General features: G+C 42.1%; 1 protein-coding gene across 1 annotated transcript; it reads right to left on the bottom strand.

The window, feature by feature from the left end:
• Positions 1–131: 131 nt before the first annotated feature.
• Positions 132–22953, bottom strand: LOC138961432 (microtubule-associated tyrosine carboxypeptidase 1-like). Its single transcript, XM_070333082.1, has 7 exons — positions 22818–22953; positions 20262–20996; positions 16103–16252; positions 10343–10469; positions 9604–9909; positions 8701–9088; positions 132–7505 (listed from the first exon to the last, which is right to left on the bottom strand). Exons 2-6 carry the CDS (start codon positions 20874–20876, stop codon positions 8832–8834), a joined length of 1455 nt encoding a protein of 484 aa, XP_070189183.1. The 5' UTR covers positions 20877–20996; positions 22818–22953; the 3' UTR covers positions 132–7505; positions 8701–8831.
• Between the last annotated feature and the right edge of the window lie 1468 nt (positions 22954–24421).

Raw genomic sequence — 24421 nt, forward strand, 5'->3', positions numbered from 1 at the left:
AGCTACTAGATATTGCCCTGGCCAAATTTCCTCGAGCTCTCAAGCCACCCAGCTATCACAATGGACCTGCCTTTGATCTCGCGGCACACACAGAGCACACATATTTCCACTCTGTTAAACTCGGTCACTGACCCCGGTGCAGGAAGTGTTTCCTCTCTCAGATATGACAGGGGAACCACCTCTCATGGCAAAAACTGGGTCATTTCCACTCTGTATTCTTCCTTTGATGTGCGGCTTAATTTTCATTCTTCGACCGTTTGTTACCAGTATACTTTTTGAATTTTGGTGCGCCCTATCGGCCCCCTGCGCCCAATGGGTGACTGGATTACATTTTTTGTTAAAAAGAAGGGGGTGCGCCTTATGTGCTGTAGCGCCTTGTCACCCGGAAGGTACGGTACACACTTTTGAATTTCATGTCACAGACATAATATTGTAAAGCCAAGCGGTCTTAGCTTCACATTAACTTTAACTGTCTGTGTCTTAGATGTTATACGTGTTTGAAAGTCATTTGTCAGGATGGTAATCACACGACAAGACGAACAGACACACAGAATATGAACTCAACAAAATTCAGGTGATGTTCCACATTGTATTGAAATCAAAGAAAACAATCATAAAAACAGCTCAATACAATGCATGTTTGTTTGTTTGTTTATTTGTTGCTTAACGTCCAGCCGACCACGCAGAGCCATATCAGGACGAGGAAGGGGGGGATGAAGGGGGCCACTTGTCAAGCGATTCCTGTTTACAAATGCACTAACCCATTACTTGTGTCCCAGCAGGCTTTAGTAAAACTAAATTAATACCTACTGGAAGATTACCAGTTTCCAGTATGTTAAAATAGGCTTAACCTATCTACTGCTGGACTTACATCAGAACACTAACAGATTAAACTATACATGAATCGCGAGACAAGCAGCAAGAGAAGAGATTTTTGGAAAAAATACAGGTGAATGAGCAAGAAGGCAGAAAAAAGAAAAGAATTCATGAAGAAAAAGAGAGCATGACAGGAAAGAGGAACCAAAAATCTACCTAACAGCAAACTAGAAAGCTCCTGCGGTTCCAAAAACAGGAGGGGCCTTTAATTTCATAACCGCAGTGCCCCACTGCGGGAATACAATGCATGGGTTCTTTGCAAAAAGTATATCTGTACATTGGTTCACTCTATTCCTGTCATTTTCCTGCTCCTCAAAAAAATATTTTAAGTCCTAAAATGGCTGAAAATTTGGGCATGACCCGTAGTCAGCAAGAACCAACTTTGACTGGTTACAATGTAGTTTTAATTTGAATACATTACAATGTAGTTTTAATTTGAATACAATTCAAGGCCATTTCCCGGTGAATTGCACATGAATTTTAGTACATAGTGCATTGAAGCAGCACCACAGTGTGCAGGTGCATTTTTCAAATTTTTTTCGGCACAAGTAGAAACTACCACCTTTAAAACAAAATTACAAAGGGGAAAATGACAACAAATTTAAATAAGTTTGAAATGCCCAACATCACACAAGGGTGAATGAAACATTTGAGGGTAGTCACTTCAACTTCAGGGAAGTCACTTCAACATTTTGCAATGCAGTTTTTGACTCACTGAACAATCGGGAGAGTCTAAGTAAGGAGCAGTACGTGTTATAGGGCCGGAAGGCAGAAGGACGCCCGTGTACAAACATTTTAGCGTGGACGTTTTCACGGATGTTATTGAAGCTATACCTTTGAAGCTTTACACACGACTAGGTTTTGATGACTTCCAGACCTGAAGCAAGTTTGGTTGATCTTTGGCAAATTTCAAGGTCACAGCAGGGTTGAATTCAGCAGGCATGGTACTCTTCCGCCGATCGGCGGAAATCCGCCGAAAACGAAAATCCGAAAAAAAAAAAGAAAAAAAAAAATCCGAAAAAAAAAAAAAAAAAAAATCTGCTGATTGACTTGAGATTATTATTTTTTCTTACTCAAGCCTTGTTATCTTTCACTTATATCCCTTTGAGCTTCAAGGAGAGGGCACTAAACACATTTGAATTAGTAAAAAGTCGTCAGCTTCAGGGGGCGTTGCCCCCTGACCCCCACATGGGGCGCCGCCCCTTGACCCCGCAAGGGGGCCTAAGCGGCCCCCTGGACCCCCGGCTTTATTTCAGCTGAAACTTTTATTTCAGCTGAAACTGCCATTCCTTCAGTACCATGCCTGTTCAGGTCAAATCATCTGCAAAATGAATGCAGCGAAAATGTCCCACACGGCACAGGATGCAGCCAGGCTATTTATTTTTGGTATGAGTGCAAGTGGAAAGATGCTGACATCCAATGTTTCACATGATCCTTTAGAAAGGATGGAAGGTATTTTTAATGTTGAACCATGCACAACAATAATATAATAGGTATCTATTGGCACGTCAGTCTATGGTAAATGACTATATTTGTGGCACAAACATCACAGGTAAAAGTAATTGTGACTGTTTATTGTTCACATCACAGGTAAAAAAGTACATGTATAAATAGAATAAATATAAAATATTTTGCTACAACAATATGGTGTCAATCTTAACACTGTGTACATTCATCACCTACCATTGAAAATGCAAAGAATATATATATACATGTATGAGATTATAATATTCTAATAACCACTTTAACTCAAAATAACACCGTGGCCATTTGAAAGCGTGAGGGGGTGGGGGGACTGCATCTCAAAAGGAAAAATAAACGTTAAATGCTCTGATAAGTACAGTGAAATGCAGTATGTAAACACTGTATTGCAAACGGTACACAAACAGGGTTGGGGAAACAAAATGCAAAAACAGTTTAATGAAAATAACCCATTCCAACTCTGTTAGCAATCTGTAGGACTTACAAACGTTAACATGCAAACAAACAGCCAAACAGAATTGGGAGAAATTTCACTGAGCTAGGCTAAAATGAACTACAGTAGAATTCACTCAAGACAAACCCACCTAAAAGTAAAGGCCAAAAACGGGCGGGGATGTAGCTCAATCGGTAGCGCGCTGGATTTGTATCCAGTTGGCCGCTGTCAGCGTGAGTTCGTCCCCACGTTCGGCGAGAGATTTATTTCTCAGAGTCAACGTTGTGTGCAGACTCTCCTCGGTGTCCGAACACCCCCCGTGTGTACACGCAAGCACAAGACCAAGTGCGCACGAAAAAGATCCTGTAATCCATGTCAGAGTTCGGTGGGTTATAGAAACACGAAAATACCCAGCATGCTTCCTCCAAAAGCGGCATATGGCTGCCTAAATGGCGGGGTAAAAACGGTCATACACGTAAAAGCCGTGGGAGTTTCAGCCCATGAACGAACAAGCAAAGGCCAAAAACTAAAACTTCAAGCCCAGTTCGTGCTCGCAATGAGATCCTGATCCTTTAATGAATATAATGGCACATATTGAGATCACTGACCAAAATTTACCATCATGAGAAAATGACACTACAGAATATTAATTATCTTCTTGAGGCAAATGCACTGTGTCATATCTATCACAACTAATACAAATGTAAATCTAACACCCCAGAACATACCGAATATCAGGACATACACAACTGACAGTATGAAAAAGAAGGATTGCATGTTTTTTACAGTCATGTAAACTAATCATGTTCAAAGTTAAGTTCCTTGAGTCGATCGGTGATTATTCAACATAAAATACAAACTGAGCGAACCACCGTGTTTCGCCGACTTCTACCTTTGCATCGAAACACTAGAAAAACCAGTTCTCTAAATCACAACTACAAAACAACAACATTCACTGCACACAAAATGGCATGACTGATCTTGTTACTAGAACTAAATTTGAATTAAAAAAATACCAAGATAATACATAATAAATCACAGCAGTTACACTTCTCAAAGCTTTGTGTAGAAGGAGCTTGTCCATAATAACTATCATACCCAGACTTGCCATTCACAGTCTGATTTTGCATTCATGATTTCCTGTGTGTGAGTGATTCATGATCCCATAACTTAATTGATTGCTCTCCCTATGTATACCATCCAATAAATACAATAAAAAATTGTTGTAAAATATATGGTTCAAAAAGCCCCTTTAATTGAAAGGGATAAATATGTAAATATGTTTATGTGATGTGCCTTTCAAATTTAACATTAATTTTAGTAACCATTTTCCTTTTTGGGGGCATTTTAATATTACCTCGCTGTCATCTTGCAAGGGAGTTTCATTGACGATTTTGAGATAACTTCATTATTTGTATCATAAGTGTTTGTCTGTCTGGCAAGGTTAAGCTAAACATTAACTGGCAGGGAAAAGCTAAATAAATACTGGCATGGTAAAGCTAAATATACACTGGCATGTAAAGCTAAATATACACTGGCATGACAAAGCTAAAAACACACTGGCAAGGTAAAACTAAACATACACTGGCATGGTAAAGCTAAATATACACTGGCATAGTAAAGCTAAGCATGGTAAAGCGAAATATACACTGGCATAGTAAAGCTAAATATTGACTGGCATGATAAAGCTAAAAATACACTGGCATTGTAAAGCAAGGCATACATATTTTTCAGTGAATTACAACATCAACAAACATTTTGGCACTTGTATACTAAAGCACTGACACACCTGCAAAACAACATATATATATATGTACAAGCTTTCTTTCCCTCACACCTACTCTCTTCCCTCTTGATTTAAATAAATACTACCTCCACTCCCCTCCCCCCCCCCCCCAACCCACTCCCATGTGAACAAAGACATTACAGAAACATTTGACTTCATATCTGAGGGAATACATGTAATATCTCCATTATCCCCTCAGATTGTATTCAGTCAAAAGGAAACATTACCTTTTTTCTGGTTTTTTTCACCAGACTAAAACAAATTCATGTTTCTTTTTAACACCTTGAGTAGTTTTGGAGAAACAAATCTGTAGAAACTGACACCGAGAAAAATATTCAAAATGTGCACAATAGCATTTTTCAATATCCAGTAATGGATGATAAGTTGTTATTTTATTCAAAATGTGCACAATAGCATTTTTCAATATCCAGTAATGGATGATAAGTTGTTATTTTATTGTACTTTGTAGTTACCCCTCCCTGTTCAATGGTGTAAGTTTGGGGCTAACATTATCGACAAGCATTAACTTCACATGTTAATTTCTGACCGTGACCATGATCATACTGCTACAGTAGAGGGATGCCACATTATGCATTGCCACACATGTGCTAATTAGGCTTTAGCTGATGTGTAAACATAAAAAAAAGTTTCAATAAATGCACTGCAGTCACTGTAAACGCTGACCAGTATATGGAAAAAAACTCCATTGAGCAAAAAATGACAAAAAGAGGAGATTGTATGTTTAGGGTCTGCTGCTCGTTTAATAAGAAGGCCGGGACGGACACGGGTCAACTTTATGTGCAGACCCAGACCCAGACCCGTGTCATCACAATGGCACGTAATAGACCTTGGTCATTCTGCCATAAGTGCAGGTGGCTGAATACACCTAAACACGCAGACACCTGGGTAGCGCGACTCCGTTGCTGCTAGCTTTCCACTGGGAGGAAGCGACCCGAATTTCCCAGCGATGGGACAATAAAGTAATGAAAATGAAAAAAATAAATAAAAATAAAAGCAGGCAGCTTCTAGTTCTACTCTGGTTTTTATCAGGCTATGACACAGAGAAAAAAACGGACAAACGTGTTTAACAATTCACATCCGTGCAGTTTTCCCCTGCTGTTTTGGGTTTTATTGTCTGTGCTCAAAAGCGGGATGTATCCCTTTCACAGTTTTATTGTCACAGTTGCCAAAACGACATAAATGGGTGGAGATAGGGAGAGAGTCTGTATGTCAAGTATTTGAAAATACTGCATGCCGTCTCAAAATACGATTTTTATGCTTTGCAAAGCGTAAAGCTACATACCGTTCTTAGTCAGTAAAACTAGATACATTTAATACTTCTTGATGAACCATATCTTGCAATAAATTACAGACTGTCAACATTCTAAATATAATGTCTTATCTACTGATGCTGTCGGAAGAAGCAGACTGGTTCCAGCCATACTTTGAAATAAAACAGCTCAGCTATGTAACTAATCTGGCCCTTTCTTATTTTGCAAAAGCAATCACAAAGGTACGCCTGAGAGAAGAAAAGTGAATACATATATATAGGTTACACACTCCGAGTTCTAAATATCGTGCATATTTTCCCTAGGGTCGATTTGCAGGCATTACCAAGCCTCTGGCGAGGTAATACCTGAAAATCTACCCGAGGGAAAATAATTATGCACGATATTTAAGACGAGGTGTGTAAGCTTTTTATCCCATTACTGCGACGTTTTCATTAAAAAACACCACTTTTTGACACAAACTCTGCGAGTGCCCGTTTTCTGCTGGCCAAACCTTCAGCAACCGCAAATCGTGTCATCAAATTCATGTGCGAAACGAGTCCCCTTTTGTCTTTTTGGTAAACGCGCCATAAAACGTCTGCTTTTGTATTCAGTCATCAATACTGCTTAAGAAAACAAATTACAGAGATTGCGCAGTTCAATGCATTTGAAACTGTGCAGTTACCGGCCAGTTTCAGTCGGTGACCCAAGTCGGTTGTCAGAGGCAATCGCCAAAAAGACTGCGTGTGTGATTTTACAAGCGATGAGGATGATTGCTGAATTTGTGCTTATTCGCGCTGTTGTGCTTCAGTGTTCAAATTTGGATACTTACTTCTTCAATCGTCATTTAGGTGAGCCTTACTTTGATGTTTGTTGTTCAGTCTTAGGCCAGTAATGTAGGTCAAAACTTTTAAATCTATCTGCCTGCATGACCTGAACCTAGACACTGTTGTTTACTTTAAAATTGAAAAATAACACACGCAAGATCCGACCCTCTTTGCCACCTTTAATTTTAACCGTATCTCCAACTTTGTAAGTGGCAATTTCCATGTTGTTGGTCAACTTGATCAGTAGCCGATGATTCTGTAGCAAACGACAGATCTGCAGCAGACGACAGATCTGCAGCAGACGACAGATGGGACAGCCTTGTTCTGTTAGCCATCAATACTCTAAAAGCAATAGCAAATGAACAAAACTGTAAGCATACTGTTTTATTTTAATTCTTATTTCGTCGCTCAGGATTTTGAATCAGGATTGATCTAAGCGGTTGCCTTTGAAGCGTACTAGAGTTGTGCGCCTTGAATCACTCATCTCTCTCCATCGCTCTCTCTCTCTCACCGCTTCGGCCAACTCATAATCTTCACTCAGCTCTATTCACCCCAGCAGATTATGTGTATTCTTTGTTGTTTTCTTCATTTCTTCAATGTTTAAATGTTTGTGGATCTTTAGCCAAACGTGAGTTTGACTTTTATACCGCAGAATATATCAATCGTTTTGCTGAAGAAAGTAGTCCCGGAGTCAACGATAAATATACAGATGACCTCTATAAATGATTCAATTGTACTCTGACATCAAAGACAATGACTAATGACAGGTGAGATCGAGACTCGGTGATGATGGATTATTCATATGGTAACCACAGATTATTCAGAATAATCACCTCCTCAGCAAATCCATGCCCATCAAGGAAATGGAGAAGCTTACCACCATCCAACCCCTCTGTCAGAGAAGAGAAGCCAAGACTATGGTACAGGCCGAGAAGCTCAAGTGCCTACCCGACCACCCCATGAAGCACAGACTGAGCAACCTCACCAAGAACCGGCTTAAACGGAGCAGTTTTGTACACGAGAGCAAGAAACTTTCTCGACAGTACAGGGAAGTCCTTCCACAGAACACTCTACCTCTGACTCAAGAAGAAGAGGAAACCCCCAAGGCAACAGAGAAACCAGGCATCCAGATCTGCACAAGTGTTCCACATGTTACCTCAGGAGAAGATCAGAATGACACAGCTCGACAGGCACTCACCTTAGCCCTGATCGACGAACAGTACCCAAAAGAGGCGTGGATCCATGTATACACCGATGGATCAGCAACTAACGCCGTGCTCAATGGAGGTGCAGGCATTCTCATCCAGTTCCCTGGGGGACATACAGCTACATCCAGCGTTGCCACTGGCAAACACTGCACAAACTATAAAGCAGAAGCAGAAGCTCTCATGCAGGCCGCCTCCTTCGTTCAGGACTCCGCAGACCCTTGCTACCAAGTTGTCTTCCTCTCAGACGCCCTTTCAGTCCTTCAGGCCCTAGAGAACGACAAACTCCCACAGCTGGCCAAAGCATTACAGATGGTCAGACAAACCAGAAGAGTTGTCCTCCAGTGGATACCAGCACACTGTGGGATACCAGGAAATGAAAGGGCAGATGAGCTGGCAAAAGAAGGAGCCGTGGAAGACCAACCTGAAAACAGTGTCAGCTTTAGTGAGCAGAAGACAATCATCAAGGCATTGATGAGGCCAAGGACAAACAGAGATGACTACCACACAATGTCCAGAGAGCAGCAAGTCAACCTCATCAGGCTGCGTACTGGCCACAACAGGCTCAATGCTCACATGAACCGAAAGTTCAAGCTGGCGCCATCACCAACCTGTGCCTGCGGTCAAGAGGACCAAACAGCGGAACACATCTTACAGCGATGTCCCTTACTAGATGAGGAACGAAAAGAAGTGTGGCCGTCACCAACTCCCTTGCAGACCAAACTATACGGCAGTCGACAGGAGTTGGAGAAAACGACAACATTTATCACCAGTGCTGGACTGATTGTGTAACCTCTGCGAACGCCAAGAAGAAGAAGAAGACCTCCTCAGCTAACAGAGACAAATTAAGAGGCAGGTCATGGGATAAAAAACGTTGTGCATGAGAACAGTGAAAGCAAGGTAAGAACAACATAAACACGCCCTGGTACTGTCCGTGCACTTGTTCACTTCAGTCTATTGAACGTCGGCAAGTAAGGAGTCTGTCAGACCGTTGCAGGTGGCTATGTGATTCAGCTGCTTTCTGTACGCTCTGAGGTCTGTCATGAAGCTTGGGATGCGCGTTCCATCCAGTTGACAATGTTCCACCAATCTCTCAATGTCGTTGTGAGCTACCTTCCCCAAGCGAACCAGAAGATGAAAGTCCAGAGAGCGTCGCCGCTTCAAGAGTTGCAGGGCACCGTCCAGGTAGACCTGGTCCTTGCAGAAGGCACCTGAACACAACACAAACAGTAGAATGTTCATTTCACTGATGAAAAGCAAAAGGCAAAGGCAAAAGCACAGTCATTCTCAACTGCTGTCGGACAGTACGTTTCAAAGTATTAGAGAGCACAGTGATGTCTTCTCTGTTGCCTGAATTTCTTTTAAGTGTTTTTGGTTTGGTATCAAATGTTAGATTTCAGTCCAACAACCTGCTCCCTATCTCTCTACAAATCAAACCCACCCTAAGAGATGATTTTTGAAAATAACTCCGTTGAGTTTGTATAGGTTGTGGAAGAGTGAATACCCTTGCCAAAACAAACATTGGAGGGGTCAATCATTAGCGAGGGGTGTGTCAGAAACACGTGGACAGGAGCATGTGTTTTCGACACATCCCTCGGTAGTGATTGGTCCTTCCAATGTTTGTCAGAAGTTTTGGCAAGGGTATTCACTCTTCCACAACCCATACAAACCCGATGGAGTTATTTTTGGAATTCATCTATTTAACACCCCAAAATGTGTTGCTCACCTGGAAAGGTTGTGTCAGTCTGCCCTCTCTTGGCACGCACGCAGTAGTCCCAGCGGACGTCCGGACTGTGCACAAAGCGGGCGATATCGTTGAAGAGATCTTTGAAAGACATGTGAGCAGCTTTGAGGGTGACGTAGTACAGCAGCGCTGCTCTCCACAGAAAGGGATGATCACGAAATAGCACAGAATGAAGCGAAGCCAAGCCCTCCTCTGTTGGGTTGAAGTGTTGCAAATTCAGGTCTCTGCGCTGGCGCTGTTCTCCCCACAATTGGTAACGGGTGTTCACGCTGCGCAGGTAGTGGGTACCTGAAAGGTTAAGTCAGGTTTTGATAAGATTCAAATACTGTCAAAAGGATTATGCAGTGTACATCAGCAAGAAAGCACAACTTGTATTAGACTTTTGTGCTCCATACAACAGCACATACTGCACTTTAAAAAAAATGACATTTCAAACATTGTAAAAGCATGCAGTTTAACTTCAAAAAAATTGTTTAAAAGCCACAACCCCAAACTAATATGCAACAGCATGTGTCAGTTTGGTTTCTTTTCCAGCAGGGTGCAACGCATGACAGGTTTGCCTTGAGCAAAGCGTGAAAGACAGTACAGTACAGAAAAGCATTTTTAGAACTCACATAAGATGGAGCCTCATTTACAGGTTTTTATTTTTTATCCTCCATTCTCCTCTGAGATGCTTTTGCAGTTGAAAGAGGAGGATGTTGATGATGAGATCTTCACTTACCCAACTCGTGACGTAGCAGACCCTCACACCAGTTTTCTCTGAGGTTGACAACTCGAACATTCAGCTGTGGACGACCTTTCTTCTGAGTCATGGACCCACGTGATAACAAATCTTCACTGAGGTTTAACTGCAAAATTATAAGAATGTTGTCCATATTAAAGACAAAACTTTACCCATGACACCAAAGTAGGTACAGCTAAAACACTGAGGTATGCCATGACAAAATATAATTCCGATTTCAGCAACAATTTGGTACATGTTACAACTCAAATGCTGCTTTGAAGCAAAATTACAAATACCTTGCTTTCTAAAATTACATAATCATATGATTATCCATTCCTTAATCTAAACAACAAAATGACAGTGGGTGAGAATTGAGATGAACAAAGTAGAAAAGCAAAAGAAATCTGTACTCAACAATACAAGGACAGCACACACAAAAACATCAATCAATCAATCAATGAGGCTTATATCGCGCATATTCCGTGGGTACAGTTCTAGGCGCTCTGCAGTGATGCCGTGTGAGATGAAATTTTATACGGCCAGTAATTGCAGCCATTTCGGCGCATATTTACCTTTCACGGCCTATTATTCCAAGTCACACGGGTATAGGTAGACAATTATTAACTGTGCCTAAGCAATTTTTGCCAGGAAAGACCCTTTTGTCAATCGTGGGATCTTTAAAGTGCACACCCAATGTAGTGTACACGGGGGGGAGTTCGGACACCGAAGAGAGTCTGCACACAAATTTGACTCTGAAATAAATTTCCGCCGAAACTGGGATCGAACTCACGCTGACAGCGGCCAACTGAATACAAATCCAGCGCGCTACCAACTGAGCTATATCCCCGCCCATGTCAAATGTTCACCTATGGAGGCTTCTTCAGGAGATACAAACACAGAGGGAAACGAAAAGCAAAAGCATCAGAAAAAGGTATGAAAAGAAGATGGATGGACAACAAAAAGGTATGAAAAGAAGATGGATGGACAACAAAAAGGTATGAAAAGAAGATGGATGGACAACAAAAAGGTATGAAAAGAAGATGGATGGACAACAAAAAGGTATGAAAAGAAGATGGATGGACAACAAAAAGGTATGAAAAGAAGATGGATGGACAACAAAAAGGTATGAAAAGAAGATGGATGGACAACAAAAAGGTATGAAAAGAAGATGGATGGACAACAAAAAGGTATGAAAAGAAGATGGATGGACAACAAAAAGGTATGAAAAGAAGATGGATGGACAACAAAAAGGTATGAAAAGAAGATGGAGGGACAACAAAAAGATATGAAAAGAAGATGGAGGGACAACAAAAAGGTATGAAAAGAAGATGGAGGGACAACAAAAAGGTATGAAAAGAAGATGGAGGGACAACAAAAAGATATGAAAAGAAGATGGAGGGACAACAAAAAGGTATGAAAAGAAGATGGATGGACAACAAAAAGATATGAAAAGAAGATGGAGGGACAACAAAAAGGTATGAAAAGAAGATGGAGGGACAACAAAAAGGTATGAAAAGAAGATGGAGGGACAACAAAAAGGTATGAAAAGAAGATGGATGGACAACAAAAAGGTATGAAAAGAAGATGGATGGACAACAAAAAGGTATGAAAAGAAGATGGATGGACAACAAAAAGGTATGAAAAGAAGATGGAGGGACAACAAAAAGGTATGAAGAGAAGATGGATGGACAACAAAAAGGTATGAAAAGAAGATGGATGGACAACAAAAAGGTATGAAAAGAAGATGGATGGACAACAAAAAGGTATGAAAAGAAGATGGATGGACAACAAAAAGGTATGAAAAGAAGATGGATGAACAACAAAAAGGTATGAAAAGAAGATGGATGGACAACAAAAAGGTATGAAAAGAAGATGGATGGACAACAAAAAGGTATGAAAAGAAGATGGACGGACAACAAAAAGGTATGAAAAGAAGATGGACAACAAAAAGGTATGAAAAGAAGATGGATGGACAACAAAAAGGTATGAAAAGAAGATGGATGGACAACAAAAAGGTATGAAAAGAAGATGGATGGACAACAAAAAGGTATGAAAAGAAGATGGATGGACAACAAAAAGGTATGAAAAGAAGATGGATGGACAACAAAAAGGTATGAAAAGAAGATGGATGGACAACAAAAAGGTATGAAAAGAAGATGGAGGGACAACAAAAAGGTATGAAAAGAAGATGGATGGACAACAAAAAGGTATGAAAAGAAGATGGATGGACAACAAAAAGGTATGAAAAGAAGATGGATGGACAACAAAAAGGTATGAAAAGAAGATGGATGGACAACAAAAAGGTATGAAAAGAAGATGGATGGACAACAAAAAGGTATGAAAAGAAGATGGATGGACAACAAAAAGATATGAAAAGAAGATGGAGGGACAACAAAAAGGTATGAAAAGAAGATGGATGGACAACAAAAAGGTATGAAAAGAAGATGGATGGACAACAAAAAGGTATGAAAAGAAGATGGATGGACAACAAAAAGGTATGAAAAGAAGATGGATGGACAACAAAAAGGCATGAAAAGAAGATGGATGGACAACAAAAGGTATGAAAAGAAGATGGATGGACAACAAAAGGTATGAAAAGAAGATGGATGGACAACAAAAAGGTATGAAAAGAAGATGGATGGACAACAAAAAGGTATGAAAAGAAGATGGATGGACAACAAAAAGGTATGAAAAGAAGATGGATGGACAACAAAAAGGTATGAAAAGAAGATGGATGGACAACAAAAAGGTATGAAAAGAAGATGGATGGACAACAAAAAGGTATGAAGAGAAGATGGATGGACAACAAAAAGGTATGAAAAGAAGATGGATGGACAACAAAAAGGTATGAAAAGAAGATGGATGGACAACAAAAAGGTATGAAAAGAAGATGGATGGACAACAAAAAGGTATGAAAAGAAGATGGATGGACAACAAAAAGGTATGAAAAGAAGATGGATGGACAACAAAAAGGTATGAAAAGAAGATGGATGGACAACAAAAAGGTATGAAAAGAAGATGGATGGACAACAAAAAGGTATGAAAAGAAGATGGTTGGACAACAAAAAGGTATGAAAAGAAGATGGATGGACAACAAAAAGGTATGAAAAGAAGATGGATGGACAACAAAAAGGTATGAAAAGAAGATGGATGGACAACAAAAAGGTATGAAAAGAAGATGGATGGACAACAAAAAGGTATGAAAAGAAGATGGATGGACAACAAAAAGGTATGAAAAGAAGATGGATGGACAACAAAAAGGTATGAAAAGAAGATGGATGGACAACAAAAAGGTATGAAAAGAAGATGGATGGACAACAAAAAGGTATGAAAAGAAGATGGATGGACAACAAAAAGGTATGAAAAGAAGATGGATGGACAACAAAAAGGTATGAAAAGAAGATGGATGGACAACAAAAAGGTATGAAAAGAAGATGGATGGACAACAAAAAGGTATGAAAAGAAGATGGATGGACAACAAAAAGGTATGAAAAGAAGATGGATGGACAACAAAAAGGTATGAAAAGAAGATGGATGGACAACAAAAAGGTATGAAAAGAAGATGGATGGACAACAAAAAGGTATGAAAAGAAGATGGATGGACAACAAAAAGGTATGAAAAGAAGATGGATGGACAACAAAAAGGTATGAAAAGAAGATGGATGGACAACAAAAAGGTATGAAAAGAAGATGGATGGACAACAAAAAGGTATGAAAAGAAGATGGATGGACAACAAAAAGGTATGAAAAGAAGATGGATGGACAACAAAAAGGTATGAAAAGAAGATGGATGGACAACAAAAAGGTATGAAAAGAAGATGGATGGACAACAAAAAGGTATGAAAAGAAGATGGATGGACAACAAAAAGGTATGAAAAGAAGATGGATGGACAACAAAAAGGTATGAAAAGAAGATGGATGGACAACAAAAAGGTATGAAAAGAAGATGGATGGACAACAAAAAGGTATGAAAAGAAGATGGATGGACAACAAAAAGGTATGAAAAGAAGATGGATGGACAACAAAAAGGTATGAAAAGAAGATGGATGGACAACAAAAAGGTATGAAAAGAAGATAGAGGGACAACAAAAAGGCATGAAAAGAAGATGGATGGACAACAAAAAGGTATGAAAAGAAGATGGATGGACAACAAAAAGGTATGAAAAGAAGATGGATGGACAACAAAAAGGTATGAAAAGAAGATGGATGGACAACAAAAAGGTATGAAAAGAAGATGGATGGACAACAAAAAGGTATGAAAAGAAGATGGATGGACAACAAAAAGGTATGAAAAGAAGATGGATGGACAACAAAAAGGTATGAAAAGAAGATGGATGGACAACAAAAAGGTATGAAAAGAAGATGGATGGACAACAAAAAGGTATGAAAAGAAGATGGATGGACAACAAAAAGGCATGAAAAGAAGATGGATGGACAACAAAAAGGCATGAAAAGAAGATGGACAACAAAAAGGTATGAAAAGAAGATGGATGGACAACAAAAAGGTATGAAAAGAAGATGGACAACAAAAAGGTATGAAAAGAAGATGGATGGACAACAAAAAGGTATGAAAAGAAGATGGATGGACAACAAAAAGGTATGAAAAGAAGATGGATGGACAACAAAAAGGTATGAAAAGAAGATGGTTGGACAACAAAAAGGTATGAAAAGAAGATGGATGGACAACAAAAAGGTATGAAAAGAAGATGGATGGACAACAAAAAGGTATGAAAAGAAGATGGATGGACAACAAAAAGGTATGAAAAGAAGATGGATGGACAACAAAAAGGTATGAAAAGAAGATGGATGGACAACAAAAAGGTATGAAAAGAAGATGGATGGACAACAAAAAGGTATGAAAAGAAGATGGATGGACAACAAAAAGGTATGAAAAGAAGATGGATGGACAACAAAAAGGTATGAAAAGAAGATGGATGGACAACAAAAAGGTATGAAAAGAAGATGGATGGACAACAAAAAGGTATGAAAAGAAGATGGATGGACAACAAAAAGGTATGAAAAGAAGATGGAGGGACAACAAAAAGGCATGAAAAGAAGATGGATGGACAACAAAAAGGTATGAAAAGAAGATGGATGGACAACAAAAAGGTATGAAAAGAAGATGGATGGACAACAAAAAGGTATGAAAAGAAGATGGATGGACAACAAAAAGGTATGAAAAGAAGATGGATGGACAACAAAAAGGTATGAAAAGAAGATGGATGGACAACAAAAAGGTATGAAAAGAAGATGGATGGACAACAAAAAGAAAAGGAACTCTAGTCAAACCAATAAAGCGGGGACCACATTTGGACGCCGTTTTACGCTCTATGCGCCGCAGGCCGTTTTGTGCGTAGCGCGGGAATTGCCGAGTGGCCACACATCGACGATTTTTTTCACAACGCGGTATCACAGTGGAGCGGGTCTCCTGACAAGAAAGTTCAGTTGCATTCGACTGCCGCGCCGCGAGCAGCTGACGTCATCGCTCTGGTTTGCTCTGATTGGTCAAATTTCCGTCGTTCTATGTCTGTGTCATAGAAATTAGAACACGCGCTATTCTTCTGCAAATAACGCTTCGCGATCACAGCACGCTACGGCGCTCCCACGTGGGCCATTTTGAGCATAAGTCAAGTGTGGACAGGGTCGGACGGGAGTGTATGGACGGGCCTTCACACCTGAAACTTCAACTCAGATGATCGTGCTATTCCAGATTTCTCAACAGTTTTACCTGTCCCATTCTTTCAAGTAGCTACTCACCTGTATTTCTGACTCTAAATCCTCTTTCTTCAGATATTTTCTGACCAGAGAAATAATCTGTGACTTTGACAAGATGCGGCCACCTGTTCGCTCTTCAAACTCTTCATAGGTGCCAAAATGGATGATAGCTCTATCCATGATGTGAACAGCCTGTGGAAAAAGAATTCCATCATTTCAAAACCAAGCCTCTTACCTACACATACTGAAAATAGCAGAAACAAATCGAACAACAGACAGACAGATACACAAGCACAGACACACTTTGTCCTGAACATAAGCAGAACAAAATATTCTGTTGACAATTAGCCACCACAAATTAAATGGTTATACTGCAACCTACATGCCACAGGCACTGTAAACTGGCACATGCAATTACTGTGAGGATAATAAGAAATAGAATTGTTCGTCTTTTTGGTGTTTACCAGCCCAACGAATGGTTGTGTGATGCGCCCGCAGCGTGTTGGTGTACATACATGTGCTTGTCACATCCCGCTTTCAGCCTTCACCGCCGGCTAGCCAAGCTGCTTGTAGCACCGGCAAAAAAGAGAGCAGCCTTGCGTAAGTCTCTCCCTGCCAGTAAGCCTCTCCACATCAAGTCCTATGCAAGCTTTAAAGCAACCCTCCATGAGGTGTTGGGTGGTAACTGGGGGCCTTAAGTCCCCAGGCAGAATTGCAAGGGCGCGGAGGAGGTTTGGCCCCGAACATGCGGCATGCAGGCCCACCGGTGCGTGGACACGCCCTGGCGCCCATGAACCAAACCCCCAGGTATGGGTTACCTACAAAGACTCTACGTCCCAACGGCTGACCAGGCGGACGAGGAGAGTGTACTCCCAACGGCTGTGAAGGCGGAAGAGGACCCTTAGTCTCACATCCCAACGGTAAAACAGGTGGACGAGGAGCTCCCAACGGCTGTTTTAGCAGATGAAGATGCCCCATGTTTTGCTGCTTTTACAAGCGCCGGGTTGGAAAGACTCGTCAGCCCTGACAGGCAGCTTTCCTAGGAGAAGAACACTCGGAAGTCAAACCCGGCCAGATGAGGGCCAGAATCCGTGTGAGGAAACTTGTCTAGGACAAGGAAAAGTTCAAAATCACACCCACGAAGGCCTACCGAAGACGGAAGACACTGACCTTCAGGGTGAGGTGAGAACCGAGTGTCTAAGCATCACCAACAAATATGGTTGTGTCTACATCATTGAAACGTGATGGTGTCGTCTCTGTGGGAAGCCAGGCAGAGACGGTTCCGGGCCCCCAGCCTCAAAGGGGCCCACTCCCAGCGACTGATATCTCTGACCCCCATCATGTAGCTGGTACGGGGCAGAGTAAAGCGACCGGCTACAACCTCAAGATCTGCCAGTGGAATGCTGAGGGAGTCCGAGCCAAGAAGCTCGAGCTCCAAAACTTCCTCAAGAACCAAACCATCGATGTCTGCTGTATACAGGAGACTCATCTCAACCTAAATCATCGCTTCTCCATCAGAGGCTACGAGACCTTTAGAAGAGACCGAGATAATGGGCCAAAAGGAGGACTCCTCACCCTGGTAAAGAACACCCACCCAGCGGCAGAAGTCTACTCTGCAGGCGAAGACACAGAAGTCCTTGGAATCAAACTTCTACTAGAAAGCAAACCATTGTCCATATTCAACATCTACTCCCCACCACCAAAACCGGTCCGACTCCAGTCCAAGCTCTTCAGCCTGAAAGAGAAAGGTGGATAATTGTTGGAGATTTCAACAGCCACTCTCCCAGTTGGGGCTACCCGAATCTTGACCACAAAGGCGAAGAGGTGGAAGACTGGATCATCACCCCCGAATCTTGACCACAAAGGCGAAGAGGTGGAAGACTGGATCATCACCAATCAGATGGTGCTCATCAACCACCCTGATGACCCCCACACCTACTACTCCAGGGCGTGGCGAACAACAAGCTGCCCAGACCTTGCCATCGCAACGGACGATGTAGCCAAAGTCACGCGACGACAGGTGGAACAACAGCTAGGAGAAAGCAACCACAAACCTATCACCCTCCACATTGAGCAAGACTCTAGCTAGGCCTTCCAGCAGAAAGCAGTGCCCAAGCTGGAACTACAAAAAAGCAAATTGGACAAACTTCCAAAGTAAAGCAGAAACAAACTGCAAAAATCTCAACTTCGGGCAACATCACCTAAACAGCAAAGTAGAGTTCTTCACTGCAGCCATCCTGAATGCAGCAAAGGACTCAATACCCAGAGGCAGAAGGAAGACCTACACCCCTGGTTAGAACAACGAGCTCCAACAACTCCACAACACCGTCACCGAACTCAGAGAGAAGATGGAACAATCCCCTACAGACCAGAATACAGCCTCCCACAACAAAGCCAAAGCAGAATACACACGCCAGAAGCTTCAACAAACTCGCGCAGCATGGCATGAAAAAAACTCTTCCCTAAACCTGGAAAAAGACACAAACAAGCTGTGGAAGCTCACCAAGCTGCTGAACGAAGACAACCCACTTTTCTCGGGGTAAAACTGGATCCACGTCTCTCTTGGAAGCCCCAGATCGAAGACATGGAGAAAAGGGGGATCAAGAGGCTTGCCTTGATGAAGAAGCTCTCGGGAACACATTGGGGGGCCAACTCCAAGATACTGGAGACTGTGTACACAGGATCAGTTCGCCCTGTGCTGGAGTATGGATCATGGAGCAAGTGCTTGGGCAACCGCAGCCAAGACGCACACCAACAAACTGGACCGGGTCCAAAACTTTGGCCTCAGGATAATCCTTGGCGCCATGAAATCCACTCCCATTGCCGCAATGGAAAAGACAGTTTGAGTTGAACCCCTTGAGAGCCGACAGCGAAGCAAGCTTCTTGCACATGCCGAAAAGATGAAGAGGCTACCAGACCATCCCCTGCATGACAAACTAAAAAGCCTGACAAAGAACAGGCTAAAACGGAAAAGCTTGAACCATCTTGTCAAGGAAGAGCAACGCATGCAGGCTGACATCTTGACGGCAAACATCGAACTGTGCGAGAGACTTGATCCAACCAACTGGCCCCCAAAACCCTTAAAGCTGAAGTCAGAACCACCATCCCTGGCATTACTGTGAAGGAAGACCAGAGTGACGCTGTGCTGAAAGCTCTAACAATGGAGGAGATTGACAAGCGCTACCCTGCAGCTAGATGGACACACATCTTTACCGACGGATCAGCTGAAGACGCCACAAGAAACGAAGGATGTGGCGTATTCATCAAGAAACCAGGCCTGCCCCCAGTCTCTGTGTCAACATCCGGAGGGAGATTGTGCTCCAACTACAAGGCTGAAGTTCTGGCACTCTACAAAGCCACAGAGACAGCCCTGCAGTGGGAAAACCGTCCCAAGAAAGCTGTCTTTCTTTCAGACTCTTTGTCAGCACTCCAGGCCTTGTGTTCGGGAAATCCAGACTCGACCATGGAACACCTGATGCAGAACATCAACACACTGGCCCAAACCACAGCGGTTGTTCTGCAGTGGATCCCTGCACACACGGGGATTGTGGGCAACGAAGTGGCGGATCGGCTGGCAAAGGAGGGCAGCAAAACTGAGCAGCAACCCTCTAATCTCACTTACAGTGAAGCCAGAACCCTAATCCGAAACAGGCAAAAATCCACCTTCAAAAAGAAAAACAATGGATATAATCCACACGAAGATGCCCTCCATCAGCTCACTCGTCACGAGCAGACCATTTTCTTACACCTCCGGACAGGCCACTGTGGCCTAAACAGCCACCTAAAAAGGATTGGCATCAGACAGTCAGCCCTGTGCCATTGTGGAGAGGCGGACCAGACACCGGACCACTTCCTGCAGACCTGCCGACTCCACTGCAGTGAGAGAAAACGCTTCTGGCCCACAGGGACATCGCTGCACACCAAGCTATGGGGCAGCACTCAGGACCTGGAAATGACAGCCCACTTCGTCAACATCACGGGCCAAAGAATCTAGACACAGCCATCGTCGAACGCTGAAGAAGAAGAAGAAAGTGTTTACCAGTTTTACTTATGACTGATCCAACAAGTTGAAACCACATAGCAACAATGTATGAAAGCAAAACATTCTGCTACTTTACAACTTATCTTTAAAGCCACAGAATCCAAGATAAAGCCAGTAGGCTAGTTATGTCTCCGGCTGCAAAACAGAAAATCCACTTACTATCTGTACATAGCGGTCAGACGGTGTATTGAAGCGCTCCATTGCTTCTTCGTCAGCAGGACAGCGGTACACAAAATAAGGATTGTAGTTAAACCCAGCACGCATAAATCGTTCTTTCTCTGACTTCTCATTCTCAGGTTTTATTGCCACCAGCAAAGGCAGTTTCTTCCTGCGCTCAAATGGCTGACTCACAAGGTTCGAAAGCACACCTGTAGTTCTCATGGCTGGCACAGACAACACATCAATACGTGCTGAACTCATTGGCACTCCAGGAAGGCGAAGAGTCTGCCCTTTCTCCTGCTCTGAAGTTTGACTGGCGGCTGTGACGCCATCCTGAGGGCGGGTTGGTGATCCTCCAACTATTGGGCAAGAAACGGAGGCTACAGATTTCCGTCTCTTCAGCAACTTCTTTCTGCCTTTCCTCTTTGGCTGCTTGTCTTTGGAGGTCGAGTCCTCAGATGCTGTGCTGGCCTTGGTATCTATCAGGCATTTGAGGGGCAGCATAGGGTCACGACGCCATATTCCTGTGGTGTGGCAGGCCTGTAGGGATTGCAGCTCTGGCTGACTGGGACTTCTATACATCTTGCTCATGGCCTGAGCTGACTGACCGCACATCAGCCATGCTAACTGCTGCCCAAGATGTTTTCACTGCAGACAGTTCATGACTGAAGGTGGTCTTCTCATTTCTTTTACATGTATTACGGTCTGCCAGTGCCAAAGCTGCTTGTTTTCCCTCTGGAAATAAAAGGAATTTAAATGAAAGAGACTGCAGTAAATAGTAAAAGGTTGAAACTTAATGAAAGAAGCTATAGATCTCTCTATGTGTGTGTGTGTGTGTGTGCGTGTGTGCGTGTGTGTGTGTGTGTGTGTGTGTGTGTGTGTGTGTGTGTGTGTGTGTGTGCCCTGCAGTGTGGGGTTGGTGGTATTTAACAAGTAAAAAAGCACGCCTCATACTGCTATAAACAAAAACAGGAACACAATTGAAATACTGATGCCATTACGACGACGACCAAAGGAATTTGTGGGATATCATTCAGCACTAACTAAAGTTCTAACATGCCTTCAGGATTGAATTAACTGTGTACTAAAACTGTCAGCTGTTGCTCGAGAAACGATGAGTTGGTTACGAAAACTGAAGGCTCAAGTACTGACAAGTCTGCTACTACTGTACTAGAGAGAATGAAGACCCTGCTCATGGATCGATTTCCTAATTAAAAAAAATAAAAAAATTAAAGGCACAGTAAGCCTCCCGTAAACCATCACAGATACTGTCAGGCTTTTACACACAGTACAAACACCCTTCCATTTGAACGCTCACCAAATGGGAACATCCTAGGTGCCCTACGTAAAGAGCGAGCAATTTTTAAAGAATTAATTTTGCGGAGAGAGTGTCAGAGACAATCGGACCGTGGTGCGTTTTGGCGCTAGACCTAACTTTTAAAATCTAAATAATAAATTGACAGCTTGTTACACAAACGTTCTTAAATCATAAAAGAATTCTTTTTTCATCAAGACAAGATCAGTACAATTCGAAGTTTTGAAAGTTTGAAAAAAGAAAAGCCCGGAAGCAGGTTCACGCAAGGTCATGGTTCTCGTAGCAGACGACGGTTTATACCTATCGCCAGTTCCTCTGAACAGTCAAAAGCCATCGCTAGAGTTCTTGTGAACCACAGCCATTTGTTTCGTGCATAGTCAGAGGTACTTAATACCGTGCTATTGCAGATAAGCTCACAGCGAGTCGCATTCATTACTTGACCAAAATTTCAACCAATTTGGTTGAAAAATGAGAGCGTGACAGTGCCGCCTCAACTTTCACAAAAAGCCAGATATGACGTCATCAAAGACATTTATCAAAAAAATGAAAAAACGTCTAGAGATACCATACTCAGGATCTCTCATGTCAAGTTTCATGAAGATCGGTCGGACAGTAGTTTTCTCTGAATCGCTCTACACACACACACACACACACACACACACACATACACCACACCCTCGTCTCGATTTCCCCCTTTACGTTAAAACATTTTGTCAAAACTTGACTAAATGTAAAAAGGGAAACTTGATCACACGGGTTCCACGATGGCTCAGGGGTAAGATAAACCACGCAAAAATAAATTATTTGAAAATTGCTCGCTCTTTACAGAGGGCACCTAGGATGTTTCCGTTTGGTGAGCGTTCAAATGGAAGGGTGTTTGTACTGTGTGTAAAAGCCTGACAGTATCTGTGATGGTTTACGGGAGACTTACTGTCACTGTCACTGTGCCTTTAAACAAACCGTCTAAAACTGGTGCTATTTAGATCCTGGCACCACAACAAGCAAACTACACAATGATGGGTCGGCTTACACGCCGCGAATCCTGTTTCGATGTGTACATACAGTATACAGCATCTGCACAGGTGTCCTGTAGTCTGAACCCGCAAATTAAATCAAGTACAACAAAGTACAACTATCACTCAGGTTTCAGATGTATGAAATTTATTCCGTATTCATTTACTCCAACGCTAAAGCAGCATAAATGGTGACTTTATTAATGATTATTTTCTATCTATGCTCACCAATGTTAAAAGGTGAAGGAGCCTTCCTCCAGTCGCATCTTATTCTGCAAGCACAGTGGCTTGCCTTTTCACACAGCCGCCATTTTCATAAACTTCCGTCATCCTTAGAAACGAAAGGTGCACATTTTCTGAGTAGCCTCCCTTGGTCCACTGCACCAACTTCAACAAACGCGACGAAGTATGAAAATAAACCTGATTGATAAAACCACGGAGAAGAAAAGAAACAAAACCAGGTATTTCAATCCACAGTTTAGTTTCTATCTAGAGTGTGACCCGGGGCAACATCGAAAGAAAGAAAGGAAGAAAGAAAGGAAGAAAGAAAGAAAGGCTAAACTGACCGAATTCGGAACTTCAAGTGAAGAAACCGGGTGAGCCAAGTCGCATAAAACGGGTACAGGGCCTATAACAACTCGCAGTGTTTGCGCAGGGGCGGACGAGGGGGGGGGCACAGGGGGCACGTGCCCCCCCCCCCCCCCCCCCCGAAAAAAAAAAAAAAAAAAAAAAAAGATTTTTCTATGCTGATTCTATGACCATTTCTAAGTTCAAATGGCACCAGATGGCACCATTTTGCTTCTTTGGGCAAAAATTTTTTCCGGGGGGGCATGCCCCCGGACCCCCCTAGCAAATTCGGGCGCTTTGCGCCCATCACATTCACTTTCGATTCAAAGTGCCTCCCCCCCTTACAAAGCAACTGATCCGCCCCTGTTGCGTGTGTATGTGTGTTTGTGTGTGTGTATGTCAGTGCGTCAGTGGGTGTGTGTGTTTGTGTTTGTGTGTGTGTGTGTGTGTGTGTGTGTGTGAATGTAGGCCTATAGTCAGTTCATGATTATATATGAAACTAGGCTACATATGAGAAGTTAGAAGAAGACAAGTCGCGTAAGGCGAAAATACAACATTTAGTCAAGCTCAGTCGAACTCACAGAATGAAACTGAACGCATTGAATTTTTTCCGCAAGACCGTACACTCGTGGCACCGTCTTTCCACCGCTCGTGGCAAAGGCAGTGAAATTAACAATCCAGAAAAGCGCGCCGGGTAGCGCCGGGTTGCGCTGAAGAGGATAGCACGCTTTTCTATATCTCTATTCTTTTTAACTTTCTGAACGTGTTTTTAATCCAAACATATCATATCTATATGTTTTTGGAATCAGGAACGGACAAGGAATAAGATGAAATTGTTGTTAAATTGATTTCGGACATTTTATTTTAATCATAATTTTTATATTTTTAATTTTCAGAGCTTGTTTTTAATCCGAATATAACATATTTATATGGTTTTTTTTAATCAGAAAACAGTTTTACTGCAGTAAAATTGAAATCAAGAATGCTGCAGTAAAACGGTGATGTTGTTTTACTGGAGACTGAAAAACTGTTTACACTTTTTCTTCAGCATTATGGCATTATTCAGTTATTCTGCAGAAAAACAGAAATGCTGGAGAAAAACTGTCTTTTCTGCAGCATTTCTGCATAATGTCATCTTTCGCCGAAGCAACGCCGGGGTTTTTCTGGAGCAAAACATTTTACTGCAGTAAAATTGAAATCAAGAATGCTGCAGTAAAACGATGCTGTTGTTTTACTGCAGAAAACCTGTTTGCACTTTTTCTGCA

The sequence above is a fragment of the Littorina saxatilis genome, linkage group LG1 (assembly GCF_037325665.1).
Source record: "Littorina saxatilis isolate snail1 linkage group LG1, US_GU_Lsax_2.0, whole genome shotgun sequence".
Classification (NCBI taxonomy): domain Eukaryota; kingdom Metazoa; phylum Mollusca; class Gastropoda; order Littorinimorpha; family Littorinidae; genus Littorina; species Littorina saxatilis.